The sequence below is a fragment of the Mastomys coucha genome, unplaced genomic scaffold (assembly GCF_008632895.1).
Source record: "Mastomys coucha isolate ucsf_1 unplaced genomic scaffold, UCSF_Mcou_1 pScaffold8, whole genome shotgun sequence".
Classification (NCBI taxonomy): domain Eukaryota; kingdom Metazoa; phylum Chordata; class Mammalia; order Rodentia; family Muridae; genus Mastomys; species Mastomys coucha.
In genome coordinates, this window is record NW_022196914.1 from 64434131 (window position 1) to 64450257 (window position 16127).

At 43.5% G+C, this 16127-nt stretch overlaps 1 protein-coding gene across 3 annotated transcripts in view; it reads right to left on the reverse strand.

Annotated features, from left to right (window-relative positions):
• Nln (neurolysin) overlaps positions 1 to 16127 on the reverse strand; it is a 92647-nt gene that overhangs the window by 54886 nt on the left and 21634 nt on the right. For 2 of the 3 annotated variants that reach the window (XM_031360710.1, XM_031360711.1), the window contains one exon: positions 1261 to 1520. In XM_031360710.1, coding sequence (XP_031216570.1) covers positions 1261 to 1520 — 260 coding nt within the window. Of the gene's footprint in view, positions 1 to 1260; positions 1521 to 2403; positions 2475 to 16127 lie in introns of those variants that run through there. The other variant, XM_031360712.1, reaches the window with a different exon arrangement.

Genomic DNA, 16127 nt, shown 5'->3' on the forward strand with positions numbered 1-16127 from the left:
ATGCTGGTTTTAGACAGCCTTTCAATTTCCAGAACACACAGAGAATGTTTCTGATATCCAGTTTGCAGCTTTTAAAAAAAATTATTTTTATTTTTATTTTTAAGTGTAGCCTGGATACACAACCAAGGTTGTTCAGTCACAATTATCCTATAGAAATATGTCCCATTCTTAGAGGTAGTCTTTACTTATGTAAGTCTAAGGATGTACTTAAATTATACAAAGATGAGAAATGAATAAAGAAAAATCAACTAGAAACAACTCATCACTTAGACACTAACCATTGTGGTGAGTGACTTTAAGAGTTGACTTGGGGGCATTTTAGATGAGACCACCACTGAAGTTGGTGAACCTGGTGTTCATTGGCCTCCATAGGCAAGTAGCTTCATCCAATTAGTCACGGGTCTGAAAGCAAAGCAGAACTCTCTAGTAGACTGCCTTCATATGTCATATGAAGGGTATTAGGATTACAGGTCTACCCTGCATAGTTTAGATTTACAATTGTCCACACTTATGTGAGCCAGCTCCTCATGAGAAATGTATCTGCATCTATGCATATCATCTGTGGCTCTGCTTTATAGAATAACATCATGAATATTTTCTTTCAGTTTTCCTTCCATCTGTGGTGTTGCGTTTTAGTTAAGGTCTTGGTTGTAGCCCCACCTAGCCTTGTATTTACTACACAACAATAGTTGGCCTTAAACTCTCAGCACTGCTTCTGCCTCAGTTGCCCAAATGCTGGGATCACAAGTTTCCTCTGTATGCTTTTCTCCTAGGCTGTTGTATACTTTTTAAAACTATGCTTTCAACAGCCACATGGAGTTACAGAGGATGGATGTTTGATCATTTATCTACCTACCAAACCGTGTCTCCAATTCTATAATAATGTGATTCTATATAAGTTGACATTTAAGGCTGGTTTCTGAGCCTTGGATATGAAAATAGTTCCCACTTACACACTAATGTATGTAAGAATCTTTCCTTTCTTATTTCGTTGGAATGAATTTCTAGATGTAGAGATGCTGGGCAAGGGTCCGAGACTCTTAGCAGCTCTGACAAACAGAAAGCAGGGGGAGGGGAGTACAAGCTGTGCAGCACCCGATGAGGCTCACAGACCTTAAGTAATTTAATTCTAAGCTATAATCAGCCTTGTGGAAGAGTCAGTTTCTTGTAAAACTGGATAACTGACTGTTCAGACAAGAAGAGTAAAATAACTGTAGATTCCACCACATAAACTACTGACACGCTCACGTCTGCACCCACCTATGTACTTCACTTCTATGTCAGCCAGCACCTGCAGACAGTTCTCATAAGTTACTTCTTCCAGGTCAATTGTCCCCACGGTGTCGTACACCTGCTTGGTCTCTGCTATGAGCTCCTCTGTCCTCGTCTTGATCTGCTCTGGAGAAAGGTCCCATCTGAGAACATTCCTGCCCATGGCTGTGTAGGAAGACATGGCCTGAAGAGGAGATGCCAACTCCATTCCCAATGTCATTCTAAGCCGAATCCTGGAACTACCAGCTCTAAAAAGAATTAGAAAAACAAAGAAAGAAGAGAAATTAGGGACTTCTGTTGGCTGGAAGCTAAAATGTAAACATATAATGCAATCAGCCATCAAGTAAGAACATTTCAAAAGGAAACAACAACCCTTTCCCGAAGGGACAAAATGAGTGAAAATATTACTTAGCATTTCTTATTTTCTTGTGTAATTAAATTTTTTTGTGGGATTTTTACTATTCAAACGTGGACTTGAATATATGAAATCATACAGAAGAAAGTTAGCTGTCAGATACATGACAATTGTCCTTTAAAAATTAATCTTTCATGTGCTAGTTTCTAAGGGTATGCTTATTTTAAAAATTATAGGTTTTACTAAAAAACATTACAAATATTCTCTTTTCATGTTCGATTATCAATCTCCCCTGTAATTTTATATAAATAAAAATAGTAATTTGTCTCTGCTAGAGATATCATATTGTAACCTGTTAGTAAGGAGACCAGTCCTTACTTCCTTAGGCATTCCAACTAAAAAAATACTGACACTTGGCTGTATGATTATCGCTCTCTCTTCTCTCCTAACTTCAAACCTTGCCCCAATTTTATAGCTTAGAAATAAAAAAATAAGTCATATTTACTAGACAACAGGTGCATAGTCAATGTTTAGGCACTGGTCAAAATGTTTTCCATAAAAACTTTCTGTGAAAGTCAGACATTCATCAGCCCTTCAGACACATATTCTGTAATCATTCTCATGTACTGATGAAGACACTAAAGCTCATCAAGAAATCTGCCCAATGTAACCTGCGTGACATGGCTAGTCACACAGTGAGAGCTGGGATTAGAAATCAGGCAGCATGGATCTAGAACCCCACTCCTTGCCACTATGCTAAGCTTAATTTCTCTTACCTCAGAGGATCCAGAACTAGCCTTAGGGAGTAGTTCTCCCTGTTCATCAGTGAGGTAACTGAGGCTCGGAGGCTAACTCACATTTGTGCAGCACTGTGAGGGGTCCTGAGGGTAAAATGACAGTCTGTCAAGGCTTCTGATGTTCTAATAAGAGAAGCCACAGGGATAAGTGAAGTTGTTCTGCTTTGTGATGGGCACTAAGATAGAGCACACAAGGCAGAGGGAACTCTGAAGGACTCCACAGTGGATAGTGGGAAAAAAATCAGTGTCCTAGAAGAACTAGGTCCTAGTCAGACTAAGTCAAAGAACATGTGATTGAGAAGGCTGAAGGATAAAGAGGAAGCAGCCAATGCGGAGCCTTGGGACTCATTAGAGACACACAACCTTGATCTGCGGCTGCTCTGAGGCTGGTCTGATTCAGCTGCTTTTGTCTTTTCTGCAATGCTGGAGATTAGAACTGGGGCCACGTGCATGCAAGGTGACTGCGCTATCACTGGTCTCCACCCAGCAGCTGCTCTCAGACTTACTCTGAAGGCAAGGGAGCACTGACAGGGTTTCATTGGGTGAGACATGTGATAAACTTGTATTACTTAGAGAATGTACCTATTTCTCCCAATGGTTAGGAGGTAATGACTTAGAAAACAGGAGAACTGAAGTGATATGAAATTGCAGGGGTAGGGACATACATCTTGGTGTGGAGGTAGCAGGGGGAAAAGACTCAAGGGCAATGCTCAGGTTTCAGAGAGAACACAGCAAGAGACTTGTGGGAGAAGAGAGAGAAGGTGGATGATGGACATGCTACATTGCACAGGCATGAAAGCAGAAGTCACTGACCTTGAAGGTGGCTGTAGTTACAGGATGGCTGAGCTGACCCAACAAGTATGGACTGATTCACATAGTCAGTGAGATAGGAGGACTAGGTCAAGCTGGGGTGGAAGGGAGCTATGAAAGTGAGCAATGGACAGGAAGTGAGTGTGCACTAGAGTCAAACGTGCAGATAGCAAGAGTCTCGGTGTGAGATGGCTAACGGAATGCAGTGCTCAGCTTTGTCCAGAGCCGTGAGCAGGACTGCTAAGGCGTGAGGCTGAAGGAGGAAGAAAGTGTAAGAGAAATGTGCCTAAGGAAGTGAGGGGAGCCAAAGGGCCAAGCACAAAAGAGCTACCCCAGAGGACAGGAGAGACCCACGCTGACCTCGACTTCTCTCCACAATAGTTATGTGAAACTGGCTGGGGCTCACTCAAGGCTGGCACTCTGTTTTTCTGGTATATTTTTACTTCTTTTGTTATCAGTAGAATAAGATTAAGAACGTTCCAAAACCTGCCCATATATATTAAAGTGTAATTTAAATATTTATCTAATTAAATGTATTGAAATAATTTTTTTTCTGAGATAAAGAAAATATTTTAAAAACAGCAGTTACTGAAACACCAATAAAAAAACTGGACAATGTAAAAATCTGACTAAAATATAGAAGTTAATCGAAGGCAGAGAGGTGAGAGTGAGTGGGTGGGTATAGAAGCAGGGGGAGTGAGGATGTGATAGGGTATTTCTGGGAGGGATGGAAACCAGGGAAAGGGGATAACATTTGAAATGTAAATAAAGAAAATATCCAATAAGAAAAAAGATGTGTATGAACAAATGTTATTCCAAGGTATGTTCCTGAGTTAAAAAAAAAGGCTTCTTAATTCATATTACTTAATATGTCACAAAATTCTCAATCCTTAAAAGAACTAACACTGGAAATCAAAGATGCAGTTTGGGTTCAGAAGCTTGGCACACCGATGGTTTTTGCAGAAGATCAAAGTTGGGTACCTATGTTGGGCAGATCATGACTGCTTATAATATCCTTTTCTGGATTCTGTGGATACTGTACTCAGTATACATCCCTCCATCTCAGACACACCAATATACATATACTTAATAAAAAAACAACAAAAAACAATAAATCAGAAATGAAAGACATGGTTTATAGTAATATGAAAGAGAAGGGTAAGAAATATCAAGAACTAACTTAAAAGGCCTGTGCCAGAACAAAAGACATGGAGAACTGCAGTGATGTTCCAAGAAGTCTTTTTATGTTTTTTACCTGGCAATTAACAGAACACAGTTTTCCTATAGCTTCAGTAGGAAATGGGATATTAAACATGGATAGGGCAGTTTAAGAGAAACAAAGTTCCAATCTCTGTACAATTAAAGGTACAGGCAGATGGCAGTGCTGTGACAGTAAAAACACTACACATTTGATCAATGGCTGGGCAGAGGAGATGGCCCAGCAGTTAAGAGCACTTACTGCTCTTCTAGAGAATCCAAGTAGCTTACAACTGCCTGTAACTCCAGCTCCATGGTCAGGTGAATTTTAACAGAGAGACCAGAAAAGAAAAGAAGAGCTGCAGCTGACTACGACAAAGCTGGGTCTCATGTATAGGAAACACTAATGCTTAAGTCTAGAGCACAGCAGTCGCTCAGATGTGCATGGATTTCCTGCCATTCATACAGCTCCTAGCCACACACACTTTTTCTTCTTTTCTTATAGTATTTCTTATAGCATTCATTTGTATACATCCTGAAATTCGCCCACATTCTTTCAAAAGATTGGCAAATATTTCCTTCCAGTGCATCTCACCCCCATAGTCCAAGCTGTTTTAAAGTGAATGCCTCTAACCCCAGAACTTACACTTGGACTGCTGCGAGAGAGAATGGTCCCATTCTCACCCCTCCCCACAGCTGAAGACGTCTGTGCCCCTGTGCTGTTAGAAAGAATAGGATATGTGTTCGATGAAATAAACCCCGAGTGGTAGAATAAAGGAAGAAACTAAATAGGTATATTTAATGATCTTACTGAGCTCCTAGATCAATGTACTCTGAGGCCAATGTACTCTGAGAGCCAGACTTTCCAGTTATGTGAGACAATAAATCTGTTCTATTGTTTAAAACAGTTTAAGTCCAGTTTTAGGTTTCTGGGCTTCATATAGAATTCTAACTGGTAAAGGAAAACAAATGAATTAGAAAAAAAAAAAAAAGAAGGGAGAAGAAAGGGGAGGAAGAGGAGCAGCAGCAGTTACAGCAGCAATACTTACAGTCCTGTAGAGGTCAGAGTACATGGAGTGATGGATAGGATGAAGGGCTCTTCTGTGCTTCATGTTGGGTCCACATATGTTATTCACTGTGGCCTTTGTGTTTCTAAAATAACTATCCCCGTGACCCCCCCCCCCCCAGGGCTACAGAGAGCAGAGGACTTTGAGAAAAAAGTAGCTATGACCATGACTAAGTGCTTCTGCTGAGGTCCTTGGACAACTGAACAGCTGGCCTTGGGGCTGCCGGGTATATGAAGAGCAAATGGAAGAGTGCTGTCTGAAATATAGAATTTCTGCTCTACTACTACTCCTTGAACAAAGCAGTAGTTCTGAACAAGTTTTCATTATTGTTAAAGAGCTTTAAAAGAAAATGACATCAGACATTTCCTTCTGGAAACCCTCCCCGGTTCTCACTTAGTTCCTGATGCTTAACTGAGACTGGCAATGCTGCTGTCCATCAGGCCAAAGAGACATAACTTTGCATAGTCCCCACTGCAACTAATGAAAGCTACCTGCTCAATAACATGTTTTTCCCTGAATTCAGGGGAATTAGAAAAGAAGAAATCACGATGCTACAGCCAACAAGACATTAAGCATTTTACTTTAATATTCGTTTAAAATATTTATTTCCTTAGTGCATGTGTGCAGGCAGCTGAGTGCCAAAGCACACATATGAAAGTCGGAGAACTTTCCAGAGCTGGTTCTTGCCTCCCACATTGTTGAGAGGAGGTCTCTCTTGATGGTTCAATTGCTGCAGTTGTGCACTCCAGGCTGGCCAGCCTGCACGCTCCCAGGTGAGTCTCCCTGCTCTGTGTCTGATCTCTCTACAGAAGCACTGGGATTTTGGATGTACACTCTTGCATGCAGACTTTTACATGTTCTCCAGGGACTGAACTTGGTCAGGCTCATACTTAGCAAGCTCTTTTACCTACTGAACCATCTTGTTGGTCAGGAATTCCTTTTATTACCTTGGATTTCCTCTTAGTATCTTTCAGGATTTATATATAATTCACCGTAGGAAGGCAACAGAGATAGGTAGTTTCTTAATATTTGTAAACATTTGACCAAGTACTTTCTCTTTGAATCATCTCGGCTTCTCCTCTCTTGCCTTCATTTTGATATCCATCTTCTTTCCTTACATGACATTTTCAAACTCTCAATGTTTTGGATGCCAGTGTATTATTTCCTCTTACAGTCTTTGAGAGATGCTCCTGGTAGGAAACAGCATACTTTGTGCCATTCTGGAAACTGTTCTTTTGAGAATATAGTGAGGACTTTTGAGTTTTGCCCCTAAGACATATAAAATTTGAAAGCAGGAGGCACAGCATGAGCCTTCGCTCTATGGGAGTTACTAAGTGCAGTTATTTGAAAACCATACTCTAAACAAATCAGAACCTTATCGTCTAACTTAAAACAATTCTTTCTTCCTTCAGTAGAAGTCCAGGCTCTTCATCACTCTGTCCTTCTCCAGTGTCTTCATGGAACTTTAAAAAATTGTGTGAAACTTCTAATGAGGAAATAACAGGGTGCCTCAGGGTGGTGGACAGGAAGGTGCATGAGGGCAAGATACCCTTTGTCCATAAAACCAAGGAGGTGCTCAGGCAGAGGAGGGAAGATGGACAGACATGGACAGGGGTCACCAAGTTGCATTTTTGCCAGGACACGTGAGCATGCCACAGTTCTTCTGGTTACTAACTGCAAACATTTTGTCCTCCTGGATCCATCAGCCTGAAGCGTGTTGAAGGCCCACCTCTTCCTCCTGCCAAGGCTTCTTTGGCTACCATATTTCCCCAGATCTTAGCTTCTGTCACCTTTCACCTGAGCATTCACTTTAGATATTGAAGTTTCTATCATCAACATGCTCAGTTACTAAAGAGTTGTCTTGTAATGCAAACCACACTTGGATTTTCTCAAATATCACAAAACTTTACATGTTCCCAACAAGTCCCTATCTCACACAGTGCTTATCATACATGTAAAATGATCTGGGATTGATAAAACCAGGGAACAATAGCAACACCATCTCCCTTCATCATCTTGATGAAAACATTTATGCAGGAAAATGTTTTAATGGAGTCAGGGCCAAATGGAAAACCCATGCACAAGCCTCCAATACCCACATCCCTATGACATACATGTCCCTAACATGTTCCTAGATTATATTACATGGCATGTATACTTCTTGAAAATGGACCCCATTCTATGAAAAACTTGGAAAATATTTCTAGTTTTTGCCAAATGCATCTCTGTAGACTCAGGCTACATTCGCACTCAGTCATCCCCTCCTCATTCTAGAAAGCTGTTCATGTTTGTTTTACTTATTTCTGGCCTGGCTATTTTTTTTTTTCCAGAAACGTTCCCTCTAATCCTGATCCTCTTGCTCACAACTGTCTTTCTCACCCATTGCTCTAACTAGATTATGTGTTTTTCCAGCTCATTTGGTCATAGATCAACCCTAGGCTCCTTCTACAGCATAAGATCCTTTAATTTTTATTTTAACTCATTTGTTTTAAAGACAGGTTTTCACTGCACCCCAGACTAGCTTTAAATGTGCAGCTCTCTTGCCTCAGCTTCCTGAGATGATGGAATTATATCATCCCCTTTATTTTTGATTTTTTCTAGTTCTAGATATAGCCCAGCCCTGCACCTCCCGAAGCTCACCTGTTTTACTCAACCCACTTCCTCCACCAAGCCTGCAGCCCCCAGCACATCTTCCACTATACCCCTGCTGTCCAACACAGAAGGCACATACTGCTATTTAAATGGCAAATAAAACACAAGGAACAGGGCCTCGGTTGGACCAAGCACATTTCAAATGTTCAGCAGCCACTGTGGTGAGTGTTTATCACACAGGACAGTACTGACAGCATTTCTGCCCTGAAGGCAGGTCCCATGGACAGTCCAGTCTAGAAGGCCTCAGTCCTGAAATGCTAACTGTGTGGTACACCAGACAGCCTTGACCATCCTAGCCCAAGGGTACACTTTCTTATTCAGCTGCAAACCAGGTCCTGTGTACCTTCTCTGAAAGGAAAAGGGGCAGGGAAAGCCAAGAAGGGAGAACTCACTTGAGAGTCACTCCAGGTGGCAGGCAGTGTTAAAATCTCCACCCAACTTCTACAGTACTGAGAAATAAGAATGAACAGACATTGTTTTCAAGAACACGGCATAAAGAGAAGACTTGTGTCCTCCCTTGGAACAACAGGGAAAGGCATTGACAACATGATCAGAACAGAAATTGCAGCCAAGCATTTCAAGGAATTAGGTCCTTTTCAGGAAGTAGAAAAACTAGGTAATACAAACCAGCAGCTCTAGGTGAAAGGATGGGAAAACATGTATTGTATGGATGTGGGTGTTATAAAATACGGCTTTATTTTTCCTAAGAGATTATTTACAATAATGATTCAATTGAAATAAAAAAAAAAAAACAAAACAAAACCTGTGTATGCATGTGCTCCCACAGACAGACAGGCAAGCAGGCAGGCAGACAGACAGACAGACACACACACACACCTTCCCTGCTGAAGAGAGCAGAAGAGGGGGTCGGATACCCTGGAGATGTAGTTACAGGTAATTTGTGAGCTGCCTGACTGGGTAGTGGGAACTAAGCTTATCCTCTGCAAGAACAGTATAGTACTGTTCGCTTCTGAGCCATCTCTGGCACTCTCAAAAACATTTTTTTTTTTTTTTTTGGAAACAGGATGGCCTGGAACTTATGTAGAACAGGCTAGCTTGGAACTCAGAAATATCCACTCGCCTTCCCCTCTTGCCTGCTAGGATTAAAGGTGTACACCTTTACAGCTGACATTGTATGTACGGAGGTCAAAGGGTAACTTGCAGAGGTTGGTTCATTCTTTCTAACATGTGGGTTTTAGGAATCAAACTCAGGTTATGAAGCTTGGTGGCAAGCTAATTCTTCCCAAGCCATCTCACCAGGCTTCTACTTGTCCCTTCATGTCATCTACCCTGTCCCTAACCCCAGTGTTTACCCCCTAACTGATGACCTCTCGAAGCTTCCCTTCCCCCAAACTATAGCACAGAGCATTTCATTTCCTACTGTGTCCTAACAGAAACTGGCCGCTATGATTTAGATGAACTCTTGTTTTTTGTTTAGGACATGGTCTCTCTATGTGGTCCAAGCTAGCCTGGGTCTTGCTATGTTATCCAGGCTAGCATCAGATTCATGATCTTCCTGCCTCAACCTTCCAAGGGCCCTTATAATCCCCAAGTGGGATTCAGGCATGTGCCATCTCGCCAGGCTGTCACATGGGTCTTAAATATTGACCCAAACTGAAAACCTAGTTTCCAATGCCACGGTGCTGCTGGGGAGTTAGGAAACCTTAAGGAGACAGCCCCAGGGGAAGGAAGTGAGTAGATGTGATGTGATGGTTAATACTGACTGTCACGTTGACAAGTTCTACAATCTTACAGCATGTCTGAGATTATTTAGATTATTAGTTAACTTGACTGTGGTGAGGTTACCCACCCTAAACATAGGCGGAACCATCCCATGGCTGCAGTCCCAGTTTGCATATGAAGGAGAAAGCAAGATGAGTACCAGCATTAACCACTCTGCTTCTGGAGTGTAGATGCAGTGTGGCCAGCCACTCCCCTCAAGCTGCTGTGAGGTCCCCTCCACCTTAGACTGTGAGCCAGAATAAATCCTTCCTTTTTTTACCTGTCTCTGTCGGATGTTAATCCTAGTAGCACAAGAAGCGATCAGTACAGGGAGTGTGTCCTTAGAGAGAAGCCTGGGGCTTCAGAGCCTTGACTATCACTGCTTCCCAGCCTCCGTGAGATAGACAGACCTCCCTGGCCACACGTACCAACTATGATGTGGTTATGCTATGAGAGGCTAAACAACAGGGACTGAAACTTCTGAACCTGTGAACCAAAACTGAGCTTTCTTCCTTTGATCCTGTGGGCCTCGGTGCTTTGTCATTGGGACAGACAGGTGACAGACACACCTGCATTCCTGAGGACTGAGCTGTTCCATCCACCAATGAAGTGACTCATTCTCTCAAGTTCCTTATGCAACAAGACCTTGACAAGGCATACTTTTGTAGATCTTGGAGGTGGCTTCCCAGTCATCCTCCTGATCCTCCCAGGCTGCTGCTTTCCTGCTCTGTGTCACTCACCAGCTCTCTGCTGCCATCATCCCCCAGTCTCTGCCCTCTAAGACTAGACCACAGAGTCTTACCCCTCACCCTAAAAATATTTATTCTAAGAAAGACTTTACTCATCTTTATCTTACGCCTTCATGTTAATCACATGTGCACACTGCCTGAAGAAACCACAAGGGGTGCTGGGTCTCTGGAACTGGAGCTGTAGACAATTGTGAATCACCATGTGGGTGATGGGAACTCAAGCCTTCTGGAAGAGCTGTACACTCTTAACCTCCGAGTCCTCTCCTGGCCCCATGTTTTCCCCATCTTAAGCTTTGTAGCCATGCTGGAGAGAGTTTCAGGGAGGTGGAAGAGCTTTAATTTCATCTTTGTGATCTGCCTTACCTGAAGATCGCTCACGTGCTTTATTCTCACCACAACTCAGAGATGCTCCTCAGAGATGATAGGAGCACAACCTCCTATCTTTCCAGCTCCCACTTCTGAACTGCTGGGATGCTCCCCTGGCCATATCCCTTACACCTTCGCTCTGTGCATCCCTGTACTTCCTCAGCCTGTCTGGCTTCTCTGTCATCTTACCCTTAGGCCTGGCTGCTTGTAGTGCTTTCCAGGCCCTACTCTGGCCTTCCTGTACCTACATTTAGCTCAAGAGGCTGAATGGGATGAACTCACTCAGAACTGCCACCCAGTCACACAGCTATGCTGCAGGTATCTAGGAGCCCAGATTTCCTTGCTCAAATGGCTCCCTGAGCCTATTTTCCTAGAAATGAACAGCACTGTAAGTGTATGCACATCTGAGACTAAAGGTGGCCATCAGGAGAAAACAGTGCAGTTGGAGTGTGCACATACAGTGGCGTCACCTGTAAATGTAGGGGCTCCAGTATAACAGCTGTTCAGGTGAGCTTCTACAAGTACTCCTGCCCCTGGTGCAAGAACATTAACAGTAAACCTCATCTGTCCATTCAATTATCTTCCATTAAAATCCACCTTCTAATCCTTTTGCAATTCACCTTAAAAATGCTGCTCAAGACCACTTAACCAGCTACCTTCTCTGTCCTTACAATCATGTAACCACATAAGCTATGGCTTTTCTACCATCTGTGTCTAACTTGAACCGGATTTTAATAAACTTAGAATCGCATCCTTAAAAGTTCGTCTCCAATTCTGCATACCACTGACTTTGAACCATGACCCGTTTCCCCACATTCTTCCTTTGTCCAGTTTCCTCATCTTTCTCCTCTGTTGACAGCTTTCCTCGATGTTTCCTCACCATGGCCACAGGATGTAAGTAAGCTCCTCTTATAAGCACAGTCACACCTGTTTCATTCTTTCCCATTCCCACCTCACAAGTCTAACAGGCACCCATCTTAGCTAACACCCATTTCTTGCTCTGGCTCTGGTCTTATCCAATTCATCTACGGATCTCATCTTACAGTTCCTTTGGGCTGGTTCTTCACACACAAACATATATTCAGAGTTTTCATCTAAATAAAGAAAAAGCCAATCTCCCCTGAGCTTGGGACCCACTAGACACCACTCCACCTATTCTTTACCCTCCCTTGACGCAAAACATCTCTAGGATAATCCAGTCATCCTCCTGTCCCTTTCCCTCCTTTCCCTTCAACCTGCTTCAGTCTAGGTCCTGGCCTAATAAACAAGGAAACTTCTCTTACCATGGTCTCTTATGATTTCTACTAAATCTCACTGGCATTCAGTATTTACTTATCTTGATTTTTGGGATATATGACAGACAGCATTTCCAATTCCTTCCTTTTTAAAAAGAAATACTACCTTCCCCAATGCTTGAACTTTAATTTTTTTGATACAAGGTCTTCTTATGTAGCCTAGGCTACCCCCGAACTTGAATTCTTCCTGCCCTGGACTCCAAGAGTTCCCAAGAAACCACATCAGTTTTTTATTCTTTTTTTGAACTACTCTGACCTACCCTGCCCCCCAACCAGTCGGCTTCTGTGATAACAGTTCCACCTTTAAGTGTATGTCTTGCTGTTTCTTCCTAATCTCTACCATTTGCTGGTATTTTATTGTGCCAGCCCCCTCTCTGGTGTAGGTCAGTGGTCTGTTCAGGCAACCTAGGCCCAGTAGAATAATAGGTCTGAACCCTGATGACCCAGTTGGCAATATCTTTGCCTGCAAGGGACGGAAAGTGTTCGGCCAGAACTCCTGGGTCCTTGGCCCTGTTTCAGTCACAACCTCTCACAGCTGCCCCCACAGGAGAAGTGTGCTTTGTCAGATAGACAATGCCCTAAACTCACAGCATTCTAGCTGGACCCTACCTGACTATAGCCAGGCATGGCCTACTCACAGACAGCTAGCCACGCCTCACATAAGGGGCAATTCGCCCTCTCCCCTCCCTCTTGCCCTCTTGCCTTCTTCCTCTCTCTCTTGCTCTTTGTTCTCTCTTGCTCTTTGTTCTTTCTCTTGCTCTTTGTTCTCTCTTGCCTTCTTCCTCTCTTGCTTCCTTTTTCCTTTTTCCTTTCTCTCTCTCTCTCTCTCTCTCTCTCTCTCTCTCTCTCTCTCTCTCTCTCTCTCTCTCTTCCTCCTCCTCCTTCTCCTCTCCTTCCTTTCTCTCTACATGACCGGCCTATTTTCTCTTTCCTATAATAAAATATCTCACTTATGCATTGCCTCCTTTTAACTAACTAATGTGCCATGCGGCCACAGGCATCAGCAGCAGAGAGTCCCCAGCACCACACTCTGGGATTCCTAGGGTTTGGCTGTCTGGCACCTTGCCTTATCTTCATTGTGCCTTCCCCCTCTCCACCTGGATGACTACACATGCCACCCAGGGTAATAGGCTTCCATCTCTGTGCCTTGGAGTACATCCCCTGAGCTCTAGACTCCTAATCTCTATCTATTGCTTAGCTCTGCTGCCATATTGATGACCACCTCAAATCAGGATGCCCTAAGATAAATAATGTACATCTTACTTATACCTGCTCCCCAGCCCCTTAGTCTACATACCAGTGGTATGCACTCTTAGCTCTCAGTCAGAGGCAGAGTCTTTCTCGGATCTTTAGATTGACTCTCCAGACTGCCTTCAAGGGAGTGCCCTAAACTGCAAACCTGACCACAGCATGCAGTTCAGTGGCATCTTTCCCTGGGAACTGCAGGGTCAGGTGCAAGTGCCCCAGTTAATGCGCACAGCCTCTCCAGAGCTACTTGCACCCGTGCGTCTCTGCTTTCTCGGTACCCGGACTGTCCTGAAGTCCATGCTGCAGACACGCCTTTTATATTTTCCTCACTCTCTGACTCTCCCTAGGCCTTCTAGCATTTCCCTTTTCCCTTGGACGACTACCATTCTCTGCCTTCTTCCCTTCCATCTCTTACTTTACAGATCTCAGGTCAGACTGCATCTTGTCTAGAAAAGCTTCTGTGAACACCTCAGTCCCGTTCAGGAGTTCTCTGAGCTCATGCATATCAACAGAGGACCTGGCACGGCAATGAGCACTTGCACTCACCTGTGTCTCACTGACATTCGCAGACTGGAATGTGTCTTCATTCTGTAGTCCTCACATATTGTTTAACTGAGGTAGGTCTACACACTACAACCCACCATGACAAAGTGCTGGAGCTGGAGCTGGATCAGGGGTTAAGAGTGATTCCTGCTCTTCCTGAGGACCCAAGATCAGTTTCTAGGAATCACAATGGCCAACCACAGGGGACTGAATGACCTCTTCTGGTCTCAGATGGCACCCATACTCAAATGGCACATGCTTACACTGACAGACATATACACATAAATAAAATTAAAACATTGCTTAAGCTTATTTGTTCAATACTTTTCTTCTATTATTTCCATGCTTAGTAGTTTCATCTGGGTATGTGGTTCCAGAGAGTATCCCAGAAAGTTCTGACTGCCTGGGTAATGGTGATACAGTGCAGCCTTGAGATGTTGGCTGCAGTGCGAGCATGCTGGCTGTGAAGAGTGTGGACTGCAGCACCGCCCCTCCCAGTCCAGTGCAGACGAATACTGTCCTACCCCACCCCAACTCTACCTTCCCCCACTTCCAGCCCTCACCAAAGGTGAGTACCTAGTCACCACTGTTCTTCCAGTGATCTTGCTTGTTCATTTAAGGAGCTTTCTGTTTGGCTTAGGACTGAAGTATTTAATAAGCAGATTATTCTAGATCTAGAATGAAATGCCTTGGCTTACAGCCATATTTCATTAAAATAGCTACATTTTTACTCTGAGGAATTAACGAGCAGAGGCCCCCTTTTTTTTCTGAGATAATAGGGAAAGTTATTAAAAACAACAAACATATCCATTTCTACCTTTTTCCATCTGTTTTAAGGAAAGAAGCCAATCTTGGGGGTTCAGCCTTTACACCCTACACACCCCTTACAGCCTCTTCCAGCCTCCCCCTGCTCTCCCACTAGAAGCACCCTGGCAAGTGGCTTTTCTGGTTCTTTCCATTCTTTTTTCACTTTCTCTCTAAAAACAGTTACTGTCATTATTTAATCCCTTTGCAGGGCTGATGATTGAAACAAGGGCCTGTGTGTGTTGTGGGTTCTGCATTCCTGAGCTACACAGCTCTAGCCCATTTCCCCAGTTCCTCAAACACTTCTCTGTTCCTCTCATGGCATTTCTTCCTTCACTCATTCTGATGCTGAACCTGGCCTCTCCATTTTGCTCCTTCCCTTCTCAGGGTTTCAGTGATTATCCAGAACCCCATACCTGGATCTCAAAATGGAGCTCCACACCCACAGACACCTCAACTGCAGCACGTATAACGTTTCATCCTCAAGAATTCCTGCCTCAGTTTGCAACTGGCCATACAGACTGGTGTGCACCATCAACTTCAGTACTTGTTAAGAGATAGACACAAGCATTTTCATATTTAATTCCCTCAACAAGCTAAAAAGGCAGGTATTTATCAACTCCATTTTGCAGGACAAAAAAGTAAAGTAATTTGCTCAGGTCGCACAAGTGTGGGGCCTCATTCTTCACTCTGCTCTACTAATGCTGCAACCACAGCCCACAGGAGGAAAATGTCAAACTTCTCACTAGGGCACCTTCCTGCTTTTAAATAGGGAGAGAACAGTAAGCTAAAGGGTAGAAATGTACACTACTTGTCTGATGTGTTACCTCTACCATTCCCAAGGGACTGCCCCCAGGACTGAGGAGGAGTGTCCCACTTTAGCCTCCATCCAGCCCTGAAGAACAGGCTGTCTTAGCTTGAGCAGCTCTCAGCTTAGGGTAAGCCAACTCCAGCTGGGACCCTGGACAGCTGCCCTCTGCAAGCTTCTGGCAGCTCTTAGTAATCAATAAACCACCTGTAAGAGTGTGCTCCCACGATGCAGCAACTCTTCTCAAAGTTCCAAAAAAGACAGAGAGACTATTTACATTTCGAACAGAAAGACTCAGCAGAGGTCCTCTAAGAGTAGATTTTTTTCAGGAAGCTGCTGATGGGGATAAAAATCATTTCACTGGTTGGACATTTTGGATATACAGTGGATTGTAATGATGTGGACAGCTTGGGTTCTACTAAAAAGTTGGGGCTGGACCCAT